The 24,622-nt window shown below is 47.4% G+C and overlaps 1 protein-coding gene across 1 annotated transcript in view; it reads right to left on the bottom strand.

The window, feature by feature from the left end:
- Positions 1–19,970, bottom strand: part of BPHL (biphenyl hydrolase like) — a 33,058-nt gene extending 13,088 nt beyond the window's left edge. Inside the window, exons 1-4 of the mRNA XM_037519183.2 lie at positions 19,848–19,970; positions 13,618–13,721; positions 11,786–11,952; positions 9,097–9,250 (exon numbers count right to left, since the gene is read on the bottom strand). Coding sequence (XP_037375080.1) covers positions 9,097–9,250; positions 11,786–11,952; positions 13,618–13,721; positions 19,848–19,954 — 532 coding nt within the window. The 5' untranslated portion in view covers positions 19,955–19,970. The remainder of the gene's footprint in view (positions 1–9,096; positions 9,251–11,785; positions 11,953–13,617; positions 13,722–19,847) is intronic.
- Positions 19,971–24,622: the final 4,652 nt, after the last annotated feature.

Raw genomic sequence — 24,622 nt, 5'->3', positions numbered from 1 at the left:
AAATGCATAAACAAGGGCCTCACTAATGGTGCAGGGGTTAAAGTCTCAGCACTATCAAGCTATTGCCAGCCACTGCAGCATGAGTTTGCTCCCTGGCCAGGGAGTTGACCCACATGGCACAGCAGACATCTCCTGTCTCCCTGCTGCTCCCCTCAGCAGTGTATTTCAGTCAATCTGCCTATTCTGCTCCCCACTCTGTCTCTGGTGAATCCTCTCACCCCCAGCTCTGGCCTACACCCCAGTTCTTGTATGCAAAAAATGCATAAACAAATGTAACTGCTTGACCCAATGTTTTCCATATTTCTTTAAGCACTTGGATCATTTAAAGACTCCAGGGCTCCTGTGCACATTAAGTATGGCTTGTGGAGAGCTTCTACTGCTGAGACACTTTATAGGAAAGGGGACACAGGAGATAGGAACTCACATCAAACAACAACCTATACATATGGCGCTGGGATGGCACAAGGCACTGGCGGGCACTCAACACAGGCTTAGTGAGTGGAAGCGACTAAATGGAGAAAAAATGCTATTCACAGCGGCAACTGCCTTCCAGGGAGGCAGATCCCATTCTGACTGTGCCTGCCTTTCCTCCTGCGGGTTGGCCCAGGCCTGCAGAGGAAGCCCAGCCCCGAGGTAAACACTGAGGCTGAGGAGGGCAGAGCCTCTCTGCACAGGAATGAGAGAAGCCGGCCAAGTGATTTGGGAAGAAGTTAAGCGGTGGGGGAGGGAGGGAGAAGTCAGCAAGATGGCACGAAGATGACCAGTAGAAAATCCTCTGGAGATATTTCTACCTGGTGGATAGTAGACCCCACCTACTAAAAGGTCCTCTTGCAGCAGAAGAACTAGAGCTTTCTTAATTGTGTGTGTGTGTGTGTGTGTGTGTGTGTGTGTAAGAGAAAGAGAATCCTGAAAATAGAGCAGAGTGGTGAGACTACTCAAAAGGAAGGGCTGTGCTGGGAGGGAAATGAAGCTACCAGTTGGTGGGGTAGGGTTGAACCTGAGATTGACGGGTCAAGTAGAAATAAAAATGGCTCCAACCTCAGGTGAGTCTGCAGTTCCCAAGAGAAGCCAATGTAAACCCGCTGTGAAGGCGAACATTCTCAGTTTATGCTCACTGTCCTGTTTGTTTTCAGATTTAGAGTAAGCAAGTAATCACTCCTGATCAAAGGTCACAAAACAGTCAGAATCTTAATACAGCTAGTAAAAAAAACCAAACAGAAAATTAGTAGAGAAAGCTTAAGAAATTACGCAGCATGCCACACAGATACACAAGATGAACGAACAGTGGGAACAGCGGAAAGACAAGCCTCTAAACTCAATCAGCACCACAAGAAGGAGCGTGGCGCAGGCGTCAGTGGTGTTTGAAGAAATCAACAGGCAAGGATGCTCCCCAGGACTGAGAAAAGATCCTCAGACAAAATCAAGAGGAATCCAAACAGGATTAAGTAAAAAGAAAACTGCACTTAGACACAGAATAAGAAGATAGCAATCGATTAGAAGGAGAAACTCTGAAAGACAGGCAGAGGTAAATGTATCACCCCAAAGAAAGAACGTGAGGCTGACGGACCTTGTCAGGGCAATCGTGGAGGGCAGAAGACAGTGGGTACTCAAGAAAATAATTTTCCACTTGTATTTCTGTTCTTAGCTGATAATCTTTCAAGAGTGAGGGTGAAACAAAGTCATTTTTAAGTAAAAACTGAGTTGACCACTGACAGAGCTGCCCTGAAAGAATCTGTCAGGAATGACTTCAGGAAAAAGATGTGATCTCAGAAGGAGCATCTGAGATGAAAGAAAAAGGTGAGTAAGGAAACTGACAAACTTGCTGGTAAATGTAAAACCAAACAAAATTCACCAGGTTAATGAGGGGGAAAAAAAAAAACCACTGCAACCTTTCCTTAAACAAAAACCAAAAGTTCTGTCCTTAGAAAAAGATAACCAGGGCCTCCCTGGTGGCGCAGGCGGTTGAGCGCAGCACTGTGAAGCTGTCCGCCGCCTCTGCCATGCGGGTTCAATCCCTGCCAGCTGCAGAGCAACCCACACTGTGAGCAGACCTCTCCTGTCTCTCCCGCTGCTCCCCTCAGCAGTGTGTTTCAGTCAGTCTGCCTGTTCTGTTCTCCACTCTCTCTGGTGAGTCCTCTCACCCTCCCGCACATCCGGCCTGTACCCTGGTTCTTGTATAAATGAATAGATCTTAAAAAATAACTAACTAAATAAATAAATTTTAAAATTTTAAAAAAGCCCTGCACCTCACTAACGCTGCAATAACACTGATGTGTTCTAGTCTGGAGTTGGGTGCAGAGACCCTGGCTGTGCGTTCTGTGGTGACACTTTATAAGGCGCTGTTAAACACCCTGTATAACACGCATCAAATATTAGATAATAAAAATTTTAAATGAATAAACAGAAACGAAAAGACATAAAATGAGGATAATACAGAAGAAATGCCAGTGGCGCATAGACACATATAAAGACTCTCAACACTAGTAGAAAAATGTAAACTAAGACCCCCCCCCCAATAAGATCTCAACTCACACCCATCTGACTGACTAGGATTAAGAAGTCCGACGCTGGCAGTTTCGACCCAGGGAGCTCTCAGCCGCTCCAGGACGTGCACATCTGTCCTGCGGGCGGCGGCGCTCACCGTGGGGCGTGAGCCCCGGAAAGCACTTGCTCACCCGCCCCAGAGGGAGGACCCGCACTGCACAAGAATGTTCACAGCTGCACTGGAAACACAGCTACTGCCTACTGGTAAAAGAAAGGGAAGAGAAAACCTGATGGATTTGCCTGAGGGAATGTGACTTGGCGGGGTCACGGTGGAAGCCAGAGATGCACTGCTCGGGGAGAACAGCGCATCGGGAAGGCTGACCTGCAGGGTGAAGTCTCCTCACAGCCCAAAGCCAAAACCACATTGTCCATCATTTAGGACCATGACCTTGTGAGACTGAAGTGTTCTCCAAGAGGCACAGGGAAGACCTAGGACCCAGACTGGAGGGAGGAAGCCCTGGGCAGGAAGCAGGACAAAGCCAGGGTATTCACAGTGATCGCCCTGTTCTGGATGGTTCCTGGCATTGCGATTTGTACCGGTCCCATGAGTCACATCATAGATCTCAAATACTATATAATTTAATAAAAGTTTAAGTATAACATAATAAATTGAAAAAAATGAATTATAAACAAGTCAAAACTATAATGTCATAAACTATATAACATATAACAGAAATATAACATACTTAAAGTCAACTTGTATATTTATGACATATTTATGTTTGTATTTAATATAGACATGTTTAGCTAATAGATTTAACATATATGATGTAAATATTTGAATTTATTTATAAAACTATATACATTTGTATGAAATTTTAAGAGTCTCTGACAGGAAGATGAACTTTCAAAAAATAAGTTGGCTGATGTTAGAGATATTTTTCTTGCTAAAATATAAATGCCTCCTCTCGGGACAGCATGAGAGCTACGGCACAAATTAACACAGTAGAAGCAGCCATGTGGAGAGATGTGCATGGGGATGGGAGTGTAAATTCTGGAGTGAAACCGTAGGATCCCACAGGCAGTCTTAGCTGAGCCTCGAGGGGCAGCCACACTCCACACCTAGCACTGCGACCGAGGACACCGGGGGCAGCCAGGGGGTCTGACCCCAACGAGCCTGCTCACTCTGTGACCCTGAGCGGGCTCCTTAGTCTCTCTGTATCCACACTGAGAATTGAGTTATAATAACACTCTGAGAGAAGTAAAGAGTAACATGAGAAGTGCTAACCACAAATCGCAATGCCAGGAACCATCCAGAACAGGGCGATCACTGTGAACACTCCGGCTTTGTCCTCCTGCTTCCTGCCCAGGGCTCCCTCCCTCCAGTCTGGGTCCTAGGTCTTCCCTGAAAACATTTACGTATTTATGTACTTCCTTCTGTTAATTATTATCAAAAGGAAGCCAGTTTTACCCCAAAGCATAATTTCCACTAAAAAATAAGTAGTAATCAGGTTCCATAGTTAAGTTCTTCAAATAAGCATTTGAACCAAAATGCTGATCCAAAATGGAATGAATTTCTATGCGACAAGAAACTGACACATTTGTTTTTTTGAGTATATAACTTTTGCTAAGCACTGGAACCAGAGTGAAGAAAACTCATTCACTCATCATTAATGAATGAATGAATGACTAATTTGAAGAGCCCATGAGTTAGTCACAGCATGCACAAACTGGAATGAGCTGTCTTGGTCCTCGGGGCCTCATCAATGACCGCAGCGGCCGAGGGCAGCAGTGCCCTGGGAGAGGCTGAGGGAGGGCTGAGGAGCGGCCGTGAGCTTCAGGGATGCAGGGGTGCGTGGCTTCCTAGAGGACGTGCCCCTGGCCCATGGGGGGGAGGACAGACGCCAGCAGGCCAACACGAGCAGGAACAGGAGGCGAGGAGGGGCCCAAAGGCAGTGAACAGCTACTGTGTGCCAGAACTGCGGGGTTCTCAGGTGGCTGAAGTACGGGATGGTCTGTGGGGGTAGGCCAAAGTGCTGGGGGGTGTCCTGGGAAGGCAGATGGCCCTGGTCACTCAGACTCTGTGCAGAATGGAGGAGTTTGAGCTTATCTTATCTGGAAAACTATGGGAGACCTGCAGGATTTTTAAATAAGATCTAAGGTGACTTGCATCTACCAGAGCAGAGGGAAGCTGACTGGCAGAAGGGAGAGACAGGGAGCCGGCTAGGAGGTGCCAAGCCCTCTGAGTGGCTCTAGCAGGAGTGGCAAGGAAGCTGGGGGCCGGCTGACTGCAGAGTGGAGTCACAGGGGGCACGCCCCCTCCCTGCTGTGCCACTGTGACAGGCTCTTTGAGCCCTAGTTTCATCATCTGAAAAACAGGCTGAGTAATGGTGACCTTACAGGGACGTGTTATAGGTAAAAACATTAGCCACTGCAGGCACTCGATGAATAGTTGTTAGAAATATTACTTTGTGGGAAAAGTAGTCTCTTCACCATGGTAAAAAACTGATCTAGAGGGAAGAACATGAGTTTGTGTAGATATACTAGACGTAAGGTGGTGGGGGGACAGTCTGTAAGAAAGCCAAACAGGGCCTCCCTGGTGGCGCAGGGGGTTGAGCTCAGTGCTGTGAAGCTGTCCGCAGCCTCCACAGCACGGGTTCTATGCCGGCCGGCCAGGAGATACCCACTTGGCACAGCAGACCTCTCCTGTCTCGCCCGCTGCTCCCCTCAGCAGTGTATTTCAGCAAGTCTGCCTGTTCTGGTCCCTGCTCTGTCTCTGGCGAATCCTTTCACCCTCCCGCACATCTGCCCTGTACCTGGTTATGGTATGCATAAATAAATCTTAAAAAAAAAAAAAAAAAAGAAAGCCAAATAAAAAGTGGGATATCTGGGACTTGGGAGTTAGGGAAGCCAAGGCATGACTACAGGCAAGAGGGAGCAGAATGCCGGCGGCATCTGGGAGCTCACATCTCAGAGCCCGGCAGGGACCAGTGGGTACACCCCAGACAAGACCAAAATAAGAGAGGAAAATTGAAAGATGGTGCCGAGAACTTCATGACAGGGGCTGTCTTCAAGGAGAGGGTAGGAGTGATGTCACCGCTCCTGCACGCACCCTCAAAGACACAGCATGACCCCGAGCAAACAGGCAGCAGGGGTACGATGGCCTGGGTAACAGACAGGAACCATCTCCATGGGACGGGCGGTGGGAAGCTACGTCGGCTTGCAGGGATAGTGACTGGGGCATGAGGAGGCAGGAATGGCGGGGCTGGCAGGAAAGCAGAGCGTGCCCAGTCAGTAAACGGTGAGGGTATGAAGCTAAGAGCTGTTGGCATAGAGGAGGAAGTGAGTCCCAGCCTCTGGCGAGCTCACAAGGCAGGACTGGGGAAAGGACGCGTCTCCAGTACGAAGGTGACAGTGACCCATGGCGCAGAAAGCAGAAGAGAAAGACACTGACACAGAAAAAACACCGGATGGAATAACGGCTACAAACCCCCACTGGGGCTCCAAACACCACAAAGCACACACTAACAGGACAGAGACAAATCGAGGATCTGTTCAGAAACGTTAATATTTTCTATCTCAGTTACTAAAAAAACTAGTTGACAGGGCCTTCCTGGGGGCTCAAGGGGTTAAGTCTCAGCATTATGAAACTATCCGCAGCCACTGCAGCACGAGTTCACTCCCCAGCCAGGGAGCTACCTGCATGGAGCAGCAGACCTCTCCTGTCTCGCCCGCTGCTCCCCTCAGCAGTGTGTTTCAGTAGATCTGCCTGTTCTGCTCCCCACTCTGTCTCTGGTGGGTCTTCTCACTCCCTACACCTCTGGCCTGTACCCCAGCTCTTGTATGCATAAATAAATCTTCAAAAAAAATAATAAAAAACAAGTTGGCAAAAACCAGAAGGTACACCAAAGGCCTGAGGAGTCCACTGCACCTAGCACATTCCCAAACAGCCGACAGCAGCATTCTACTCAGTATTCACACGCACCGACAGCAGCATCCTACGCAGCATGCACACGCACATGAGACATTTCCCAGGGAGACTGTTCCGGAGCACAGAGCAAACTGGAAAGAACTGAAGTCACACAAAGTGTGTTTCCTGAACATTACGAATTAAATTAGAAACCACTTAACAGAAAGGTATTTGGGAAACCTCAAATATTTGGCAATTAAGTAATCTACTTCTAAATAACCATGGGCAAAAGAAGAAGGGACATTAGAAAATATCTGAAAGAAAATACAACATCAAAATTTGCAAGACACAGCCAAAGCGTGCTTAGGGGTATTTACAACACTGAATGCTTGTATTAGAAAAGAAGACATGTGTAAATCAAAAATCTAAGCTTCTATTTAATAGATTAAGGGCTTAATAAAGCAACCAAAACCCAGAGAGAGCAGAAGGAAAAAAACATTAAAGAACAGAAACAATGAAATTAAAAATAAAAAAAAAAATTCAATGAAACCAAAAGCTAGTTCTTTGAAAAGATCACTGAATTGCCCCTCCTCTGGCTAGGCAGGCCAGGAGAAAGAGCAGACACCAAGGACACACTCCAGGGGAGGAGTGTGTCAGTCTCTACAAACTTACAGTCTTCTAGAATAACAAGGGGACACCACCAGCGCTGAAGGAATCACTGGCCGTGCCCACAGGAGCTTACGGTTATCTCAGCGAGAGCAGCGTCTCAGAGCAGATGGAGGCCCCAGCGAGAAGTGATGGGAATGGACGCAGGAGCACAAAAGGTACAGCACAGTGCAGAAGCTCAGGAAGCATGAGGAAGGACAGAGACAGGTGAGGCAGTCATGACAGATGAGAGGCGCAGCTGTTCAGAGGAGGAAGCACAGAAGCCCTCGCAGGCTGAGGCAATGAAGCCAGGGAGGGAGGGCAGGCCACAGGGAGGGCGGGCGGGCATCAGGTCCCGGAGGCCACAGGAGGGAGGGCTCATGCCGCATGGGACAGACACGTCCTCTGAGCCAGGGAGGCGTGTGAAAGGACAGGCAGGAGCAGCAACCGGGACTGGTAACTGTATCAGACATATTTAAACTTTCATAGCTCTTTACCAATCAGAAAGGCTGCAAAAACTAAGATTCTACAACAAAATTTCCATTCCATACTTCAGTCATGCAAATGGCAAAAGTGCTAGATATATGGTATCAGGCCTCGTATGTAGATTTGCGAACGAATTTCCTATAAAAGGCCAGAGTGTAAACAGTTTAGGCCAAGAAGGAAAATCAAAGACACTATACTGTCTCGCCCACTGCTCCCCTCATTCCCCTCAGTGTTTCAGTCAATCTGCCTGTTCTGTTCCCTACTGTCTCTGGTGAATCCTCTCACCCCCGACACCTCTGACCTGAACCATATTTTATGCATACATAAATAAATAAATCTTTTTTTTTAAAAAAAAAGACACTATGTAGATTAGACAGCGATGTCCCTCCTACCTGGTCCTAGCTGCCTTGGGAGGGTCATCTGGGCTCCAATAGAAAAACACTCATAACAAAAAGCCACCAGCCTGAGGGCATCCCTGGTGGCGTAAGGGCCTAAGACGCAGTACTCTGAAGCTATCCGCAGCCACTCCAGCATGAGTTTGATCCCTGGCCAGGGAGCTACCCACATGGTGCAGCAGACCTCTCCTGACTAGCCCGCTGCTCCCCTCAGCAGTGTACTTCAGTCAGTCTGCCTGTTCTGTTCCCCACTCTTGTCTCTGGTGAATCTTCTCACTCCCACCACCCCTGCGTCCCTGGCCTGCACCTCAGCTCTTGTATGCATAAATAAATAAATCTTTAAAAAAAAAACAAAACAAAAAGCCACCAGCTTGATGGGGTACGGGAACTGTCCTGGTGGGCAAGGGTGGGGGGAACAGCCAGGGTCAGAGACCCAGATCTGAGGCACCCTTTTCCCCTGCCAAGAGCCCCGCAGTCTCAGTGTGGACAGCCTGCTGGAAGCTAAAGAAACTCTCCAGTTGCCAACTGAGATTCCGTGCCTGGTAACTGCTAATAGTCCCCACTGTGCAGGGGCCACCGGTACTGGCCGTGGCGGCCCTGGGCAGCAACACCGGAGAAGGTGGGGATGGGATGGGCACTCTCAGAGCTAGTCTCAACTTGGGCCAGTTCTTAAAGCACGGATGGCAGGTTTGATTTGGTCCACAGCTGCAGTCTGGGCTCCAGTTCTTACCTCTCTAAAAACCTCAAAGATGAGCTTAAAGGACAACCTTCAAAAATGTGACAAGCACAACAGTCCTCTGAATAGAAATTCAAGGTTTCCTACTTGAATGCAATGTTCCCTCAGACACACCCGATGCTTTAAACGAGGGTATGAGTAACACCTCACAGCTACCCCCTCCTTACTTGAAGTTCACTATCAGTCATAGGAAACGTAAACACTGATTTTACTTAGGCTTTTCCTGAGTCATGAAAGTGTCACTTCTGGAAATAGAAAGCTTCAAAACAGCCTGCTGAGCTGTGCAGCTCCTCTAAGCACTCATTACTCTCCCCAACTGGGGGCTGGGCCCAGAAGCGGGTGCCCTCCGGCTTGTCAGAGCACATCACAACAGCACACGCCAGCCAGGGAAGGAAGCGGGTGGCACTCGCGGCAGCACTGCCGGGGGCAGAGGGGCCTACCCTGGTAGATCCTCTGGTCTTCATCCGTCACGTAGGCGTTGGCGCCCCAGATCACCATCTTGCTGATGTGGGCCGGGAACCGGGCTGCTGCAATGAGCGCAGTGATGCCGCCGTCGCTCCAGCCCAACAGGGAGATCTTGTCAAACTTCAGCGTCTGTGATGAGCACACGCTGGTGAAAGGGCCCCTCCAGACAAGACCCAGACAACTAGTAACCACCTCAATCAACACAGCTGTGGGGTTGGGAGGAGGGACTGACTTAAAAAATGTTTAAAGCCCAGAGTCTATCATTTGATGACATCAATGCTTTCTCCCAATGAATGTTGGTGTAAATATAACTGTTATTGAAACCTGAGTATGTGTGCTCTTGTGAATTAACAGGGAACAACACCTGGTTGGATAAAATCTCAAGAAACTGGAAACAACGGAGAGGAGCTGAATCTGGACACAGGCCTTCCTAATTTGCACAACACAACGTCCTGCAGATTAGAACAGGAAACCTGAGACTGCTGGGAGAATGAAGTCACTGTATCTGTAAAGCCAGGGCTGCGGGAAGAACTGGGAAGAGGCAGCAAGAGAGTAGTGTCTCGGGGTGGGGTGGGTGGGTAGTATTAGCCCCAGGGGAAAGCACCTAGGCTTTGATGGGAAAAATGAAGAGATTACCTGTGAGACAAAGAAGACAGTGACTGGGGGAAGCAAAGTAAAAGAAAGAGTGGGTGTCTAGGTGACCTACTGACTGAGCACGGTGGGCACAGTCTTGTAAATGAACATCTGTGTGTTCTGCAGCCCAGCCCTGCCCTCCACATGGATGTACTCTCACTATTGGACACCAAGAGACACACCTGGGACGTCCACAGCAGCATTGTTTATAATGGCAAGAAGGGGAGAACTAAAATAAAATGCTCTGGCCTCCCTGGTGGCACAGGGGTTAAAGTCTCAGCACTATCAAGCTATCGCCAACCACTGCAGCTTGAGTTCATTCCCCAGCCAGAGAGCTGACCCACATGGCGCAGCAGACCTCTCTTGTCTCCCTGCTGCTCCCCTCAGCAGTGTATTTCAGTCAGTCTGCCTTTTCTGCTCCCCACTCTGTCTCTGGTGAATCCTCTCACTCCCCAAACCTCTTGCCTGTATCCCAGTTCTTGTGTGCATAAATAAAAATAAATCTTTAAAAATAAAATGCAGACAACAGAAGGCTCACTGTAGTGCTATTTATAATCACACACACAGAAGTCGGCTTAAAAATTGAGTTTTTCTGCCATTAGATGACAGGTGATTAAACAGTTCATCTATAGAATGGAATCCTCTGTATGAGGGTGGGCCCCAGGAAAATGGGAGGTTCCAGGTTCCCTGCCCCACCCAAGGTAGGGGGGGGCTGAGCAGGGAGAAGAAGCTGCAGAGGAGACTAGGGAGGAAGGAAGCAGGATGGAGAGCCAGTAGGAGACCTGGAGGAGGCGCATGGAGCAGAGACACATGAAGAAACTGCGCTTGCCTTTTGGTTGTGGACTGGGTGAGACAGATGTGGGTGAGAGACCTATGGGGAGGTTAACAATGGCAGATTTTATCTTGATTTTCATTTTGCTCTTTTCCTCCCAAACTTGCCTGGCTGTTTCTGACTTCTTTCTGTGGGTCCCCGCTGGAAGGTGTTTAGACTTGTGGCAGGCTTTCGGGCCTTGCTTTAGGCCAATCCTGTTTGGCTGGACTTTCACCCAAAAGGGGATGGGTAACTGGATGGCTGATTTGAAAACTTATTCTTTGTCTTTTCTGTATTACATACTAATTGTATTAAAGTTCCTTTCCATTAAAGGTCTTATATGTTTTATCTTGATGAGGTAGATGGCAGAACCTATTTAAAGTGGGCAGGTTTGAGGGTTCTGGGATGCCCCACTCTCTGCCCTGCAACACTACATGCCTATTAAAGACCGATAAACACAAATTTACTGACTTGGAAGCATCCCCTTGGCAAACTGCTCGTGAAACAGTAAGTTGGAAAAAAATATACATTATAAACAATATTACATACTTCTGAGTATCTTTACTCCTTTTAAAAAATACTTGTTATAAATAAAAGAGTTCTAATATCTTTAGACAAATTTATGACATTTGGTCCAAGTTAGTCAAAGTAGAATTTTAAAATCCCAGATGCCATCAATACACAACTATATACTTATATATGTAATGAAACTGGCCAGAAAAGGCAGCCTCAAAGGCCTGGTAGCAGTATCTCGAAATCATTTGGGGGTTATTTCTACTTTCTTCTTTATGACTATCTGAACTCTGAATTTTGCATACGAATCTCATGGCATTACTATTGTAGAAATAAAAAACAAAATAAGGGCCTCCCCGGTGGCGCAAGGGGTTAAGACGCAACCTATGAAGCTCGCCACAGCCACTGCAGCATGAGTTTGATCCCCAGGCAGGGAGAAACCCACATGGCACAGCAGACCTCTCCTGACTTGCCCACTGCTCCCCTCAGCAGTGTATTTCAGTAGATCTGCCTGTTCTGCTCCCCACTCTGTCTCTGGTGCATCCTCTCACCCCACGCCCCATCTCTGGCCTGTAGCCCAGTTCTTGTATGCATAAATAAATAAATCATTTAAAATAAATAAATAAATAAATAAATAATAAATAAATAAATTCAGTCAGGGCCAGCCTCCACCCTCCCGGGGTTCTTTCCCTGGGAGACCCACCCACCTTCATCAAGTCAACAGCATCTTTTGCATCCCTTTCAAAAAAGTCCAGTGGGAAGTTCCGGTCGGGGGGTCTGGAGTGGCCATATCCTCGAGGATCCCAGGCCACCACTGTGAAGAGCTTCTTATTTAGGTTCTTAATCTGAGGCCCAAAGTCAGTCTCTCCACAACCTAAAAACAGTCATTTGGTTATCCTCAAGTGAATGCTTCCACTGTTTCAAACACATTTTATGGTAAAAATAGAAACAGTTACCATTTCAAAACAAAATAACTTTCTATCCAGTGCCTGGACCTCAGACTGTAACCCCAGTTACAGGGCTGGAATCCTTGCCCACTGGAGGGGAGACCTGTCTCTTGGCTCCCTCTAGGGGCTATTTTGAGAAGGACAGAGGGCTGATTCTTCACTGGGTCTGGGATTATTTCAGTACTTTTGGTACTTCCTCAGTTTAATCTTCGTTTTGTAAATACAAGAATTTTTGGAACTGAGTAGAAGTACACTTACTAGTACTACACACTTTTCGGTTATTATTTTTGTATTTTATAAATGACTGTTACAAATGACAGTGACCCCAATACCTGTAGACAAATTTATGAGATTTGGTCTGAGTTATTCAAGTAGAATTCTAAAATCCCAGACGTTTTCTTATTAAGCTAATGTGCATAGCTCTGATGACTTCATTTTCTGATTATAATCAGACACCAGAAAATTAAACTAAAAACCAAAACGAGGGGGAGGGCGGGGTGTAGAGGGAAAAAATCAAACTAGTCTGTTTCAACAAACAGTAAAAAACAGGGTATGTTAACAAACCCAACTATGCTCTCGGGCCGGTGGACATGAGTGGCGGAGCCCAGCCCACCCACGAGGTCACGGCCACTGCTTGCACGTTTGAAGACTGGTGCCAAGAACATGGGAACCTTTAACAAAATTATTTTAGGTAACAGTCACCAGTATGCGATCCCTAAGAGTGGAAGTGGGTGCAGGGGTGGGGCGCAGGAAGTTGGGAGCAGGAGCACTTCAATAATTCAATACAGAAATAATGGAAATCTAAGCTGGTAAACTGTTCACTGCTTCTTAGGGTGACGTTAGCTCTACATCAGCCTTTAGAGTAAATGTCGTGCTTCATTACAATAGCTTAAGAAGATGCTCAACGCTCTCTAACAAAGATGCCTCCGCAGCTACGGGGGTGCGACCAGCGAGCACAGGCTCACTCCCGTGGAACCAGGACGTGATCACAGATCTTAGCTTTTTACTTTTAAAACAAACCAACAAAAAAAATCGCAAGCCAACATGTACATATTGGGATTACTGAAATTAAAAACAGAACCAAATTGGGGATGTGCTGTGATCACGGGCAATTCCCCCCTGAATTTCCTACACATAACCTCGCTGTCGGATGGAGGGGCTGCAGACCCTGCTGCTTCCAAGCCAGCCGTGCCACTCTGCTTCTGGTTTTCAAAAAGTCTTTAAATTAAGTCTTGTTCCTGGCTCTTATTTTAATTGGACATATAATCCATTACAACAGGGCCACCAGTCCAGCCTCTACCGCTGAAAGACCCCTCCATTCCAAGTAAGTGGGGTGGCTCCATCACCTACCCCTTCCTACCTGCCATCCTCCCAAACTGTGGCAACTCCCAGGTGTACTTGCGTGGGCAAAACTGGGTATTTGAAGGAACAAAGACTACACACAGAGGGTGATCCAAATCATCGAAATTTGATGGTAGCAAATATTAGAGCATTTCAGGGAAGCACCAAGCTGATCATCCACATCGGCATCTACTACTGTGACCGCACCAAGTCATACACAAGCATGAGCGTTTCATCAAAAACCTGCAGACCCAGCATCCCAGGAAGCAACAGGACCGCATGCTCGCCCTCTCCAGTCCGCTGATAGTGCAGGTGGACGCCATTCACGGCCACTTTGGCGGAGGTTACTGAGGTGCTGGAAGAGAAAAACCCGTCCCCCGGGGAATCGTTAGCAGTAAGGGGAGGCGACCAAACCGCCTTCTTCATGCGAGTCCATACGGGCCCTCCTCGGGCGTCTTGGATTATCCTCACTTGTACTTCACTTTTCTAAATCTTAAAGGGACGTGGGTTTGTCACTTCCTTCCTAGACGGCAGATTGGCCTTGTTCTGTTTGGAGGTGCTGCAGCTCTAGCTCAAGGCTCACCCTGCAAAAGTGCCAGGGGACTTGCTAAAATCAAGGGCCACACACCCTGCACTTTGGCACCCTGGGCCTGAGCCTGTGGCTTGCGTGGCCATTGCTTTTAGCAAGTCCCCTGGCCCCTTTGCAGGATAGGCCCTGTGCCGTGCAGCAGCACCTCCAAACAGAAGGAGGCCAGATCTGCGGTCTAGGAAGGAAGTGACAAATTTACAGGCACTGGAGCTGCTGGATGATGCTCGGCAGGTCCAGAGGGGCAGACCTGGCAACATTCCCAAAGATGAAGCCAGTGCCGAGGTCCCCGGGGAGGCCTGGACCCCAAGGCTGACCACCAGCCGTATGGCTTCTTATGTTCTCCAGTCAGCTGCACAGGGCTCCAGACAGGAATGCCTTGCTGGTTTTTACAATGCTGACATACCTCTGTTGGCTGTTAGAGTCAGCTCCTTAACTGGAGTGCCCCGCCCCTCTGTGCCCCACGGCCTCCTGCAATGCAGCATCTAAGTGGTCAGCTGGGATCGAGAGGGTCTCAGCAGAGCTCCTGCTGGGGTCTGTCCTGACTGAAAGGTGTGGGTGTCCTGCTCTGAGTAACTTCTGCTCTGCGACTCTTCCAGAAGTTCGACCACAACCGTGCGGGCTACACAGCAACAGAGCACACGTAAAGCCCCCACTTCAAGCTCTGACAGCCTCCCCAGCAGTTCCCGGATGGCTGGGAGCCATGCACAAGGAACACTGTGGCCTGCCAAGGCACAAGCAAAATGGCAATGAATTCCAAACAAACACTGTTTGTTTTTGTCCTCTTTTCTTTTGTCCTCCCTACCCTTATTCTCTGTACTTAGTCAATTTTGGGGGGAAAATGAGGTCATTTCCTCTTTTGGTTTTATCTTACCCACCAATTTTGAGGAAAGTAGAATGCAGAAAGAAAGGGTAAGGACAGGAAATCAAACCTTTCTAGGAAAAAAGTGACTCCGATGGGGAGCAGTGGGAGAGACAACCCAAAGCTTGTTATGTACAAAACACGAGGAGCAGGGCAGCCACCCAGCACTGGAGTAGTGTGACACAGCCAGGGTCACACTACTAGTGTCTCAGTCCTTGGAGTTTCATGCTTACTGTTAAGATGGCTCCAGGAGCAAGATAAGACCAAAAACACGAATCAAGATTCCTCTCAGCAAATGTTTGTTTTCTAACATCTCTGCTTTGCTCACAATCTAGCAGAAGATGAAGCCACAGGTTCGCACTGTAGCCCCAGGACAGAGTACACAACTGGAACAAAGTTAGGGAGACTTCCTGTGTTGGCTGCATGAGAATGAGGCAGCTCCCTGGAAGAGATGACTCACACTTGCTGGGCTCACATTATCGAGTTTTTGAGGGACTCCCTTGCAGCACCCTGGACGTGCTTGGAGAAGTTATTCTGTGCAGTGAGGATGTCTGTCCCATGAGGATCCTCCCCCCCAATCTCTTCAGTGTCTGAGTCCATAGGCATTCCGGGGAGTGCGCAATGCTGCTGTCTGCATCTCTCCAGAGCCCCAAGCTCCCACGACTTCCTGTTAAAATCATTCCAAAATGTGTCCTGTACAAAAACTCCACGTTCCCTCTGCACTTTGCTGCATCTGGGTTTTGGTTCCCCACTCCAAATATCTTTTTAATTTGGTGCAATGGGAGCACAACGTCAGGGAGGGCTGCTAAGACCGAAGATTATCAAGACTGGGCAGAGAAATCTGGGAGCAGTGAAAAAGTTTGAGATGAATTCCAAAATGGAGAAAGTTCTGACAGAAGACTGTAGTAGAGAAGGTGTGTCTAGCATGATCAAAGGCCTGGGAGCCAGGGACGTATGTGCGAACAAAGCAGCAAGGCAGCATTCAGTATAGTTGGAGCCTGGGGCAGAAAGGGAGAAGGTTGAGGCGGATGGTGCCGGAGTCTGCAGCGAGGCTAAGGTGAAAGATGTCCCTGGTGCTTTACCATCAATGTCCTATGTCATTACACCACATCCTCACATCAGCCTACCCATTGGGGTTATTAATAAAGGCTGCCAAACGCCATTCCTCAACCTCCAGATTGGGGAAGCAGGACAGAGGACTATTGAGGAGCACTACTCTTGCAGAAATAACAAACAATATAGATTCAGTCAGGCCTAGCCTAGCTGATTTTTGAAGTAAATCAAAAGCAAATCAATTTCAAAGATGAAAAAGTTTTATTAAAAAAAAATCAAGTTATGGAAACAACCTAAATGCCCAAGGACAAAGCAGGGATTAAGAACATGTGGTATGTATATCCCATGGAATACTACTCAGCTACAAAAAAGATAAACACTTGCCATTTGTGACAACATGCCTGGAGCTGGAGGGGGATAGGCTCAGTGATGTTTGAGCAGGACGAAGATAAAACTGGATGGCTGTGCTCATATGTGGAATAAACGAACATACAATAAGGGAACTTACAAAACTAAACCAAAATAAAGCCTAGAAATACAACTGCAGAACTGAGGCTACTAGATGGGGAGGCAGGGCTGGACAGGAGTGGCACTGGTAAAGGGCTGTGGATGCACGGGGAATGAGGTGACACATATCAGAACAGGTGTGACCCGATTTCCCTGTATCATACAAAGCCTTGTAAACCAGTACCACCTCAATAAATTAAAAATAATTGTTGTTGAGCGATTTATCAGCACATAAATATAAGGTCATTGAGATGAACAAAGCGGTTTTGCTCCAACTTATTAAGGAGTTTTGAGAGGAAAGTCAGACCTCAGCATATATGACAGAAAATCAGGTGCAGAGGCCTGACCCAAGCCTCCCCAGCAGCCACAGGCTCCACCGCCCCTTTCCCTGAGGGCGTTTCCTGACTTCCGCTTTATCAGAGGGCCTCAAACTTAGATATAGGTCCTCTGGTAAACTTCCAAGTCTTTAGATGCCCAGACTCCATTAAATCAAAATGTCTGGGGTGGAATCCAGACATCTGGGTTTTTGTTGTTGGTTTTTAATTCCCCAAGAGATTCTAATAGATAACCAAGGTGGAGAACAACTACAATGAGAAAGTTTCTTGGAGGGAAAGGGGAAATATCTCATTCCTCTTTTAAAAATAGTCTGTAAGAAGAAGGCTCGTGCAGCTGAAGAGTCTCCGCCTCACCTCAGATGTGGCCCTGCCACCTTTGTTCTGGGAGGTTACACAGGCAAGTCTGTGGAAGGGAAGGTGGTCAGGACAATGCAATGGCAATCAGTTCGTGACTGAGGGGGCTGAGCTACTCCCCTCAAAAAAGGAAGATTTTACTGTGGAGGAAGGTAAAAATTTAACAGCTCAGGGCAAATAACTAAACCACAAAATGGAAGTTAATTATTAAACTATGCACAATTATTAAACTATTAAATAATGTGCTCTGTTGAGCGCTCAATTCTCACCTTGCCACATGACACCCTCCACACTTGACCTCCCTGTGCCCCCAAGGAACCGGAGGTCGGAGGTCAAGGGTTCTGGTAATTGACTCCAGTCACATTGCCAGTATTTGCAAGGTCAGGATGAGCACCCAGTGTCCTAGCCAGTGCCTTGGGAGCTTTGGCCCTTTGCCAAGAAATACAATGGGGGTCGCTTCAGGAGATACATGTTCACTTTCAAAGTCCAACATAATTTCTGTATCTTGTGTGCTCAGGTCTTTCTTTTGTACAGTCCTTCCAAAGAAACCATTAACTACTGTAAAGTATTAGCTGCCCCCAGGCTTGGAGCTGCATGAATGCTGGTGACTTTTTATGTCCTTTATGCATTGTTATTTAGTGGATATTCATGTTTGTATCATTACTAATTATATCTACTAGTTATGTGCCAAACCTTTTACACTTACTGTTCCAAATCCTCAGGACAATTCTGTAGGACATGAGTCCCAGAAAAACCATTTGAATGCCAGAGGCCATGCTTTTTTCTGTAAACTCAAGGCTGAACAGAGGCCCTAACAGGTTCCTGGTGCTATGGCCACAGTCACCCTGACGGCCAGACAGAAGCTGTGGCAGGCAGGGGGGGGTCTCTTGATTCTCTGCAGAGCATGCCAAGGTTGACCTCAGAAAACTGTTTTCTCCAGGGGTTGTTAGGGTCTGCAAATTAATAACTATATACAACAAACAACTGCAGGTAGGAAAGGCTTTTTTGATATGGTTTTGGGACAAACCACTCAATAGATTATGGAGCAAGATGAGGCAAGAGATCCTCCTTGGTGGTGCAAGGGATTAAGTCTCAGCACTATGAAGTTATTGCCAGCCAAAGAGTTTGATCCTTGTCTGGCCAGGGAGCTGACCCCACATGGCACAGTAAACATCTCCTGTCTCGCCTACTGCTCCCCTCAGCAGTGTATTTCAGTAGATCTGCCTGTTCTGCTCCCCACTCTGTCTCTGGTGCATCCTCTCACCCCTGCACATCTCTGGCCTGTACCCCAGTTCTTGTATGCATAAATAAATAAATCTTTAAAAAAATAAAAGGCAAGTTCCAAGCAAACTTACAAACAAGTTTTTAGAAGTCGGACACTGGGTAATCTAAAGCACTGAGTCTGCAAGAGTGCTTGTGTGTGTTCAGGCTGGGCTGCAGCCTGGCTAACCAAAGCCACTACTTGGTTACAGTCCTATCAAATTACAACTAAACAACAGCTCAAAATCCCTGGAGAAACCTGTTTTTCAGAGGTATTAGGAAGCACCATATGCACTGCTAAGTGGATGGTGCCCACCATCATTACATAATCTATCATATCGTTGTTTTGACATTGGTACAGTCACAGTAACCTTATTTCTCATCTTTCTCCAGATAGGAAACTGGATAAATGCTTTTTTCGAATGCTGAACTAAATAGTTGTGGACAGACTCATTTTTCTATCTGTACAAGGTTGTGCTGAAAATCTCCAACAATTTCTAAAATAATAAAGAACATCAATCAAATATGAAACTCAAGAACTAGCCAAGTACACTATATACAGCTGGTTATTTTTTTCCTTTGTCCTTCCGAATTAAGTTTTCAAATGAGAAGTTTCACTTTAAATGAAGTGCAGGGGGCCTCCCTGGTGGCACAAGGGATTAAGTCTCAGCACTATGAAGCTATCAGAGTTCTATCCCCCTCGAAGGAGCTTACCCACATGGCGCAGCAGACCTCTCCTGCGGTGCCCCCTGCTCCTCTCAGAGTGGATTTCAGTCACTCTGCCTGTTCTGCTCCCCATTCTGTCTCTGGTGAATCCTCTCACCCCCACATCTCTGGCCTGTACCCCAGTTCTTGTACGCATGAATAAACCTTTTGTAAAAAATTAAGTGCAATTCCAAATGTAGGTGTCTATGTAGCACTGGACTCCTCTCCCTGGTCACGAATGAAGTGACCTGGCAACAGGTCGCTGTGCACAAGCTCGCAGCGTTTGTGTATTATGTCAGCGCTTGGAAGCACGAAGCAAATAGTGTCAGGCAAGCTCCCTGCTGCTCTGTCCACATTTACTGCGGGCCCGGGCACCCAACCATTTTCAAGTAAGTGGGTGAGAGATCTATGCCGGGTTTGTTGTTGTTCCATGTCTAAGTGCGTGCGATACCGTGAGAAAGGAAAAAAGGTTCTTGGGCTTCTTCACAGACTTAAAAACATCTGAATCTTTGGGCTTCTGGTTTGGGGTTTTCCTAGGTTCCCCAGGAGACTCTTCAGCACGTTAAACCACCGAACAAACAGAAGGCTCGGGGGCTCGGGACCCATGACTATAAGGGGTAACGGGCCACAGCCATTCTCGGGTAGGTCTGAGGCACGAGGAACGAGCGCCCGCGACTGCTCCCCCGAGGGCGCGGAGAGACCGGACGGGGCGCCCCCCACCCGCTGCCGTCAGGCCCGCGGCCGGCGCTCGCCCTCCCGCCGCCCCCCAAGCGCGCGGACTTGGACGCGGGGCTCCCAAAAGGGAGTGGGCGCCATTACCCGAACGCGGCCCAGGGCTCGGGCCGGGGTACGCGAATCCCCGGTTTCAGCGCCGAAAGGAGAAGCCGCAGCCGAACACCTGCCCGACACCCCAGCATCGCCGCCATGTTTCCGAGTCGCGCCAGAGCTCGCAGGGCGCATGCGCAGAGCCCTACCTGCGCCCTGGGCGCTCTCGCCTCCTCGCGAGCGCGCATGCGCCGAACCCTAGCTGCCGCCCCGGGCCCCCAAGCCCCGCCTCGCGAGCGCACTTGCGCGGCTCCTAATCTGCGCCCCTGTACCCGCCCGTCGCGCTCCCCCGGAGCCAGGCTCCCCAGGGACTGGGGCAGGATTCTCTCCCCTTTCTAGGTGCCCTGTCGCCTCGGCCTTCTGGAGACCTGGGCGGCACTGGCCCGCCCGCCCCTGGCCCGGGCCTGGACGACCCTCCCGCCCTCACCCGGTCGGCTGCCAGGGTGGGGAGGGGGGGTCCCACTCCCAAGGGTGGGATGAAATGCGTGTGCACGAAGGGGTTTTATTGTTCTGATCCTCATACCGTCGCGTATGCATTAGGATGTGTGTTTTCAAAAAAACTAGAAATGAATGTGTCCACAGGCATGGGGAGGAATTGGAAGGCTGTGCACTGTTGTGGGGGTGGAAAATGCAGTCATGGGAAATAGTATGATGGTTCCCCAAAAAATTAAATGTGGAGGGACCGTAAGAGCCAGCAATTCCCCTCCTGGGCATATGCCCCAAAGAACTGAAACCAGGGTCTTAGAGGTACTTGCACACCCACATGCATAGCTGCATTCTTCTCAATAGCCAAAAGGGGGGAGTAACCCCCAACTGTCCATAAGAGGAGGACTGTATAAATAAACATATACACATACAAAGTATAAATGTATGTATGTAACCATACCGTGGAATAGTATTCAGCCTTTAAAAAGAGAAATTTTGATACAGGCTACAACATGGAGGATCCTTGAGGATATTATGCTCAGTGATATACACCAGACACAAAAGGTCAAATACTGCATGATCCTGCTTCTATCCAGTTCCTAAAGGAGTCAAAATCATGAAATAGTGGTTGACAAGGTCTGGAGGGAAAGGGGATGAGAAATGAGTGTTGAATGGGTGTTGCGAGCCAGCCACAGCATTCTGGGTGTCAGGAGTTCCTGAAGGAAGGGAAGGCGTCAGTGCAATTGTAGAGAAAATGATAAGGGAGGGGAACGGGGGAATGAGGAGACGCAGACACTTGATCAGGGTGCTGACATCATCCTACTGAGGGTCTCAGCAGTCCTTTATTTATACTAAGCAAATCGTGAGTGCACAAGCATAAGGTAGAAAGGTAATAATCATCACATGTTCTTTTTCAGGAGCAGCCAAGGGTCTGTTTGCCTTCAGGCAGAGGTGTAACATTTTTTATTCTTTGTCTTAAAGAAGGCACAGTTGCTAAATGAATGTTTTCAAAGTAGTTATTTACAATCCAACAGTTATTGTATTACTAGCAAAAAAGCCTATGTGTCTGCAACTAACATTTCTAAGTTTGCCATGGTGAACAATTAACTAAGGGCTGAGGGAAACAAAGGGCAGGAAGTTACCTGGGGGAAGGGAGACAAAGAGATTATTTCTAACTAACCTATAAAGTTTAGACTAACATATAACTAATTGATTAAAGTAAAAACCAGAAGGCTTTTCTATAGAAATCATCATCTATAGTATATTGTTTTAATATTGATTTGATATTAAGGAACCAAGGGCCTGGAGGGCGTTAATGCCAGGCAAGGCGCACTGACTCTTCCCTACCCCCCAACTCTCAATTAAGGGAGGAAGTCTCCTAATCTAAACTAAGAGTTTTCTACCTATCACTCCTCTACTATCTAGTCAGCCTAGTTTCCGTATTTAACTTTAAGATCTAGGGGCAATTTCCTCTTCCATAAGGTTGCTGGTTGTTGTTTTAAGAAACTACAAATATTTCATCAGGGGTAGGGGCGGAGATGGTTATAGCCTTTGATTCTCAAAAAATGGTCAATATGTGACATATCAGTAGTTGTAACATTGACCATTTCCGAGTGCGTTATTTGTGCTGCCGTGATTACTAGCTCAACCAGTCACAAATTGCTGTTGACTTATTCTTGAATGTATACTCTAACAGCTATCATACCAATTGTCACATCCAAGGGAATTAGCCCTAAACAAACAGGAAGAATTTAGCAGGAGTCAACTATGGCTGTCGCCTGGTTTATCAGGAATCTTCTTATACTTGGAGCATGGCTCGCCTCTGCATTCCAACTGTTATCTTTAACTTTAAAGTAAAGGAATTTCTTTCTCCGATTAGCTCTTGCCTCAAGAGACCACATCTCTATATCAAAGACTTGGCCGATAGATGTTTACAACATTTTGTTTCCAGAAGTTTTTTCACTGGTTAATGTAAAGCTAAATGTTGAATTGCTGCCTTTTTGGCAGAGGACTACCAATTTTATGAAAAATGTAATACTTGTATCATGCAGTGCCATTTGTCATCAACTTGGTTGTTCAGTGATTGATCAGTATTTGCAGTTTTACTTTTAAACGCATATTTTAGCAATGGTAGAAACTAACCATAAGCAAATGAGGAGAATCTTGGAGTCAGCTAACAAGATTCCTGATTTTTCAGAAATCTGCCCCATGCCCGGACTTTTGTCAGACGACATGAGTAGCATGGCTCCCCATAAATGGGGACAGAGTTTCAGTTTTACAAGATGAAAGGAGTTCTGGAGACAGATGATGGTGATGGATGCCCAGACCTGTGAATGTACTGCCTCGGCTGAACTGTACTCGTAGTGATGATTGAGATGGTAAATTTTACGTGTTTTACCTCTATTATTATTTTCTTTCTTTAGACCACATAAGTTTTATAAAATTTATCAGCTGCAGCTCTTCATCTGCAGGTGAAGATATGGAGAAAAAGCCCTTTTAAGTCTGGCTACCATTCTGCCTCATCTTAACTGCATATAAGCAGTAGGTTCATGGCTGCTGTTTTGCCTTGGCTTGAATTATTGGAGATAACAGCTTCCTTGTGTATTGTACTATTTCTCCTCTAAGAGACCCTTCCAGTATTAATATCCCCCAAAACACAGTGCTTTTAAGTGTTAGGGCCGTGGGGCCTCTCTGGTGGCACAGGGGTTAAAGACAGCGCTATCAAGCTATTAGCAGCCAATGCAGCATGAGTTCCATCCCTGGCCGGCCACGGAGGTGACCCACATGGCGCAGCAGACCCCTCCTGACTTGCCCTCTGCTCCCTTCAGCAGTGTATTTCAGTGGATCTGCCTGTTCTTTTCCCCACTCTCTCTGGTGAATCCCCACACACACACCACCTCCACGCCTCTGGCTTACACCCCAGTTCTTGTAAGCATAAATACATAAATCCTTTTTTAAAAAAAAGTGTTAGGGGGCCTCCCCAGTGGCGCAGCGGTTGAGCGCTGGGTTGCAAAGCTGCCCGCAGCCTCTGCAGCGCCGGTTTGATCCCCGGCTGCTCCCCGGCCACCGGAGGAGGGTCCCACATGGCGCGCAGACCTCTCCTGCCGCCCGCTGCTCCCCTCAGCAGTGTACTTCGGTCCTTCTGCCTGCTCTGCTCCCTGCTCTGGCTCTGGTGAATTCTCTCACCCTCCCGTGCTTCTGACTGTATCCAGTGCTTGTATAAATAAAATAAATAAATCTTTAAAAAAAAGTGTTAGGGACATGCAAAGTCCTTGTACTGCACTGTTCTCATTGGGGATTGGGATTTCCTGTCAGAGAGGATGAGGGTTAAAGTTCCTGGTCTAGCTGGTAAGCAAAAACGGTAGCGCTGGGAGGTTTTCGGTTCTTACTGTCATAATTTAAGTACACACTTGACAACTAGTTCTTCATGCCTGACAGTGCTGTGTAATTAAAAACAATAATTACTATTTTTGCACCAGGCACATAATACCTTATTTTAATCCAAACATCAACGTTATGTACTACTGCCCCCTATCGGTAGGTGAGGAAACTGAGGCTGAGAGGTGTTAGCAAGCAGGCCAGGAAAGACCCCAAAAGTTAGATTGGAGGGCTGAAGTTAAACCTGCTCAATTTAAGATTTCTACATTTGGATTAGTACCTACTGCAGAATTCACTTTAGTAGCATCAGCCCTTCAGCAATCCCCTTGTAGTCAGATGCTGCTAAAACCTTAACCCTATAAACGCCTACTTTCATTAACATTAGTATAATTAGAGAAACTTTTCAATAGCACACAAAATACTATTTCAGACATTTTGTGGGGCCTCCCTGGTGGTGCAGGCATTAAAGACAGCGCTATCAAGCTATCACCAGCCACTGCAGCACGGGTTTGATCCCTGGCCGGCCAGGGAGCTGCCCCACATGGTGCTGCAGACCTCTCCTGTCTCACCTCAGCTGTGCATTTCAGTCAATCTGCCTGTTCTGCTCCCTACTCTGTCTCTGGTGAATCCTCTCACCCACCACACCTCTGGCTTACACGCCAGCTCTTGTGGTATGCATAAATAAATCTTTTCTTTAAAAAAGACAATTTGTGAGTAACACTTCCTTTTTTTGGCTCCTGAGGACCTAACTTCACTCTAGGGACCTAAAGCAGGATATGTGACCATAGCAAGAAGCAGGGCATCTGCCAAGCAGGGCTGGGAGCCCTGTGTGGGCCTCACTTACCTGGGAAGTGACCCTGGCATCTGGGTATCTTCTTTGGTACCAAGTGTGATCACTTTCCTGTGTATGTAGTCTGTGTCATCTTATTAATTGGTTTCGGTTTAAGACTAGGGTTTTTATGGTG

Source organism: Talpa occidentalis, unplaced genomic scaffold (assembly GCF_014898055.3).
Source record: "Talpa occidentalis isolate TD23 unplaced genomic scaffold, MPIMG_talOcc4v2.1 talOcc4.2, whole genome shotgun sequence".
NCBI classification, from domain to species: domain Eukaryota; kingdom Metazoa; phylum Chordata; class Mammalia; order Eulipotyphla; family Talpidae; genus Talpa; species Talpa occidentalis.
Note: the sequence above shows the minus strand (reverse complement) of the source record. Positions and strands in the feature narration are given on the sequence as shown.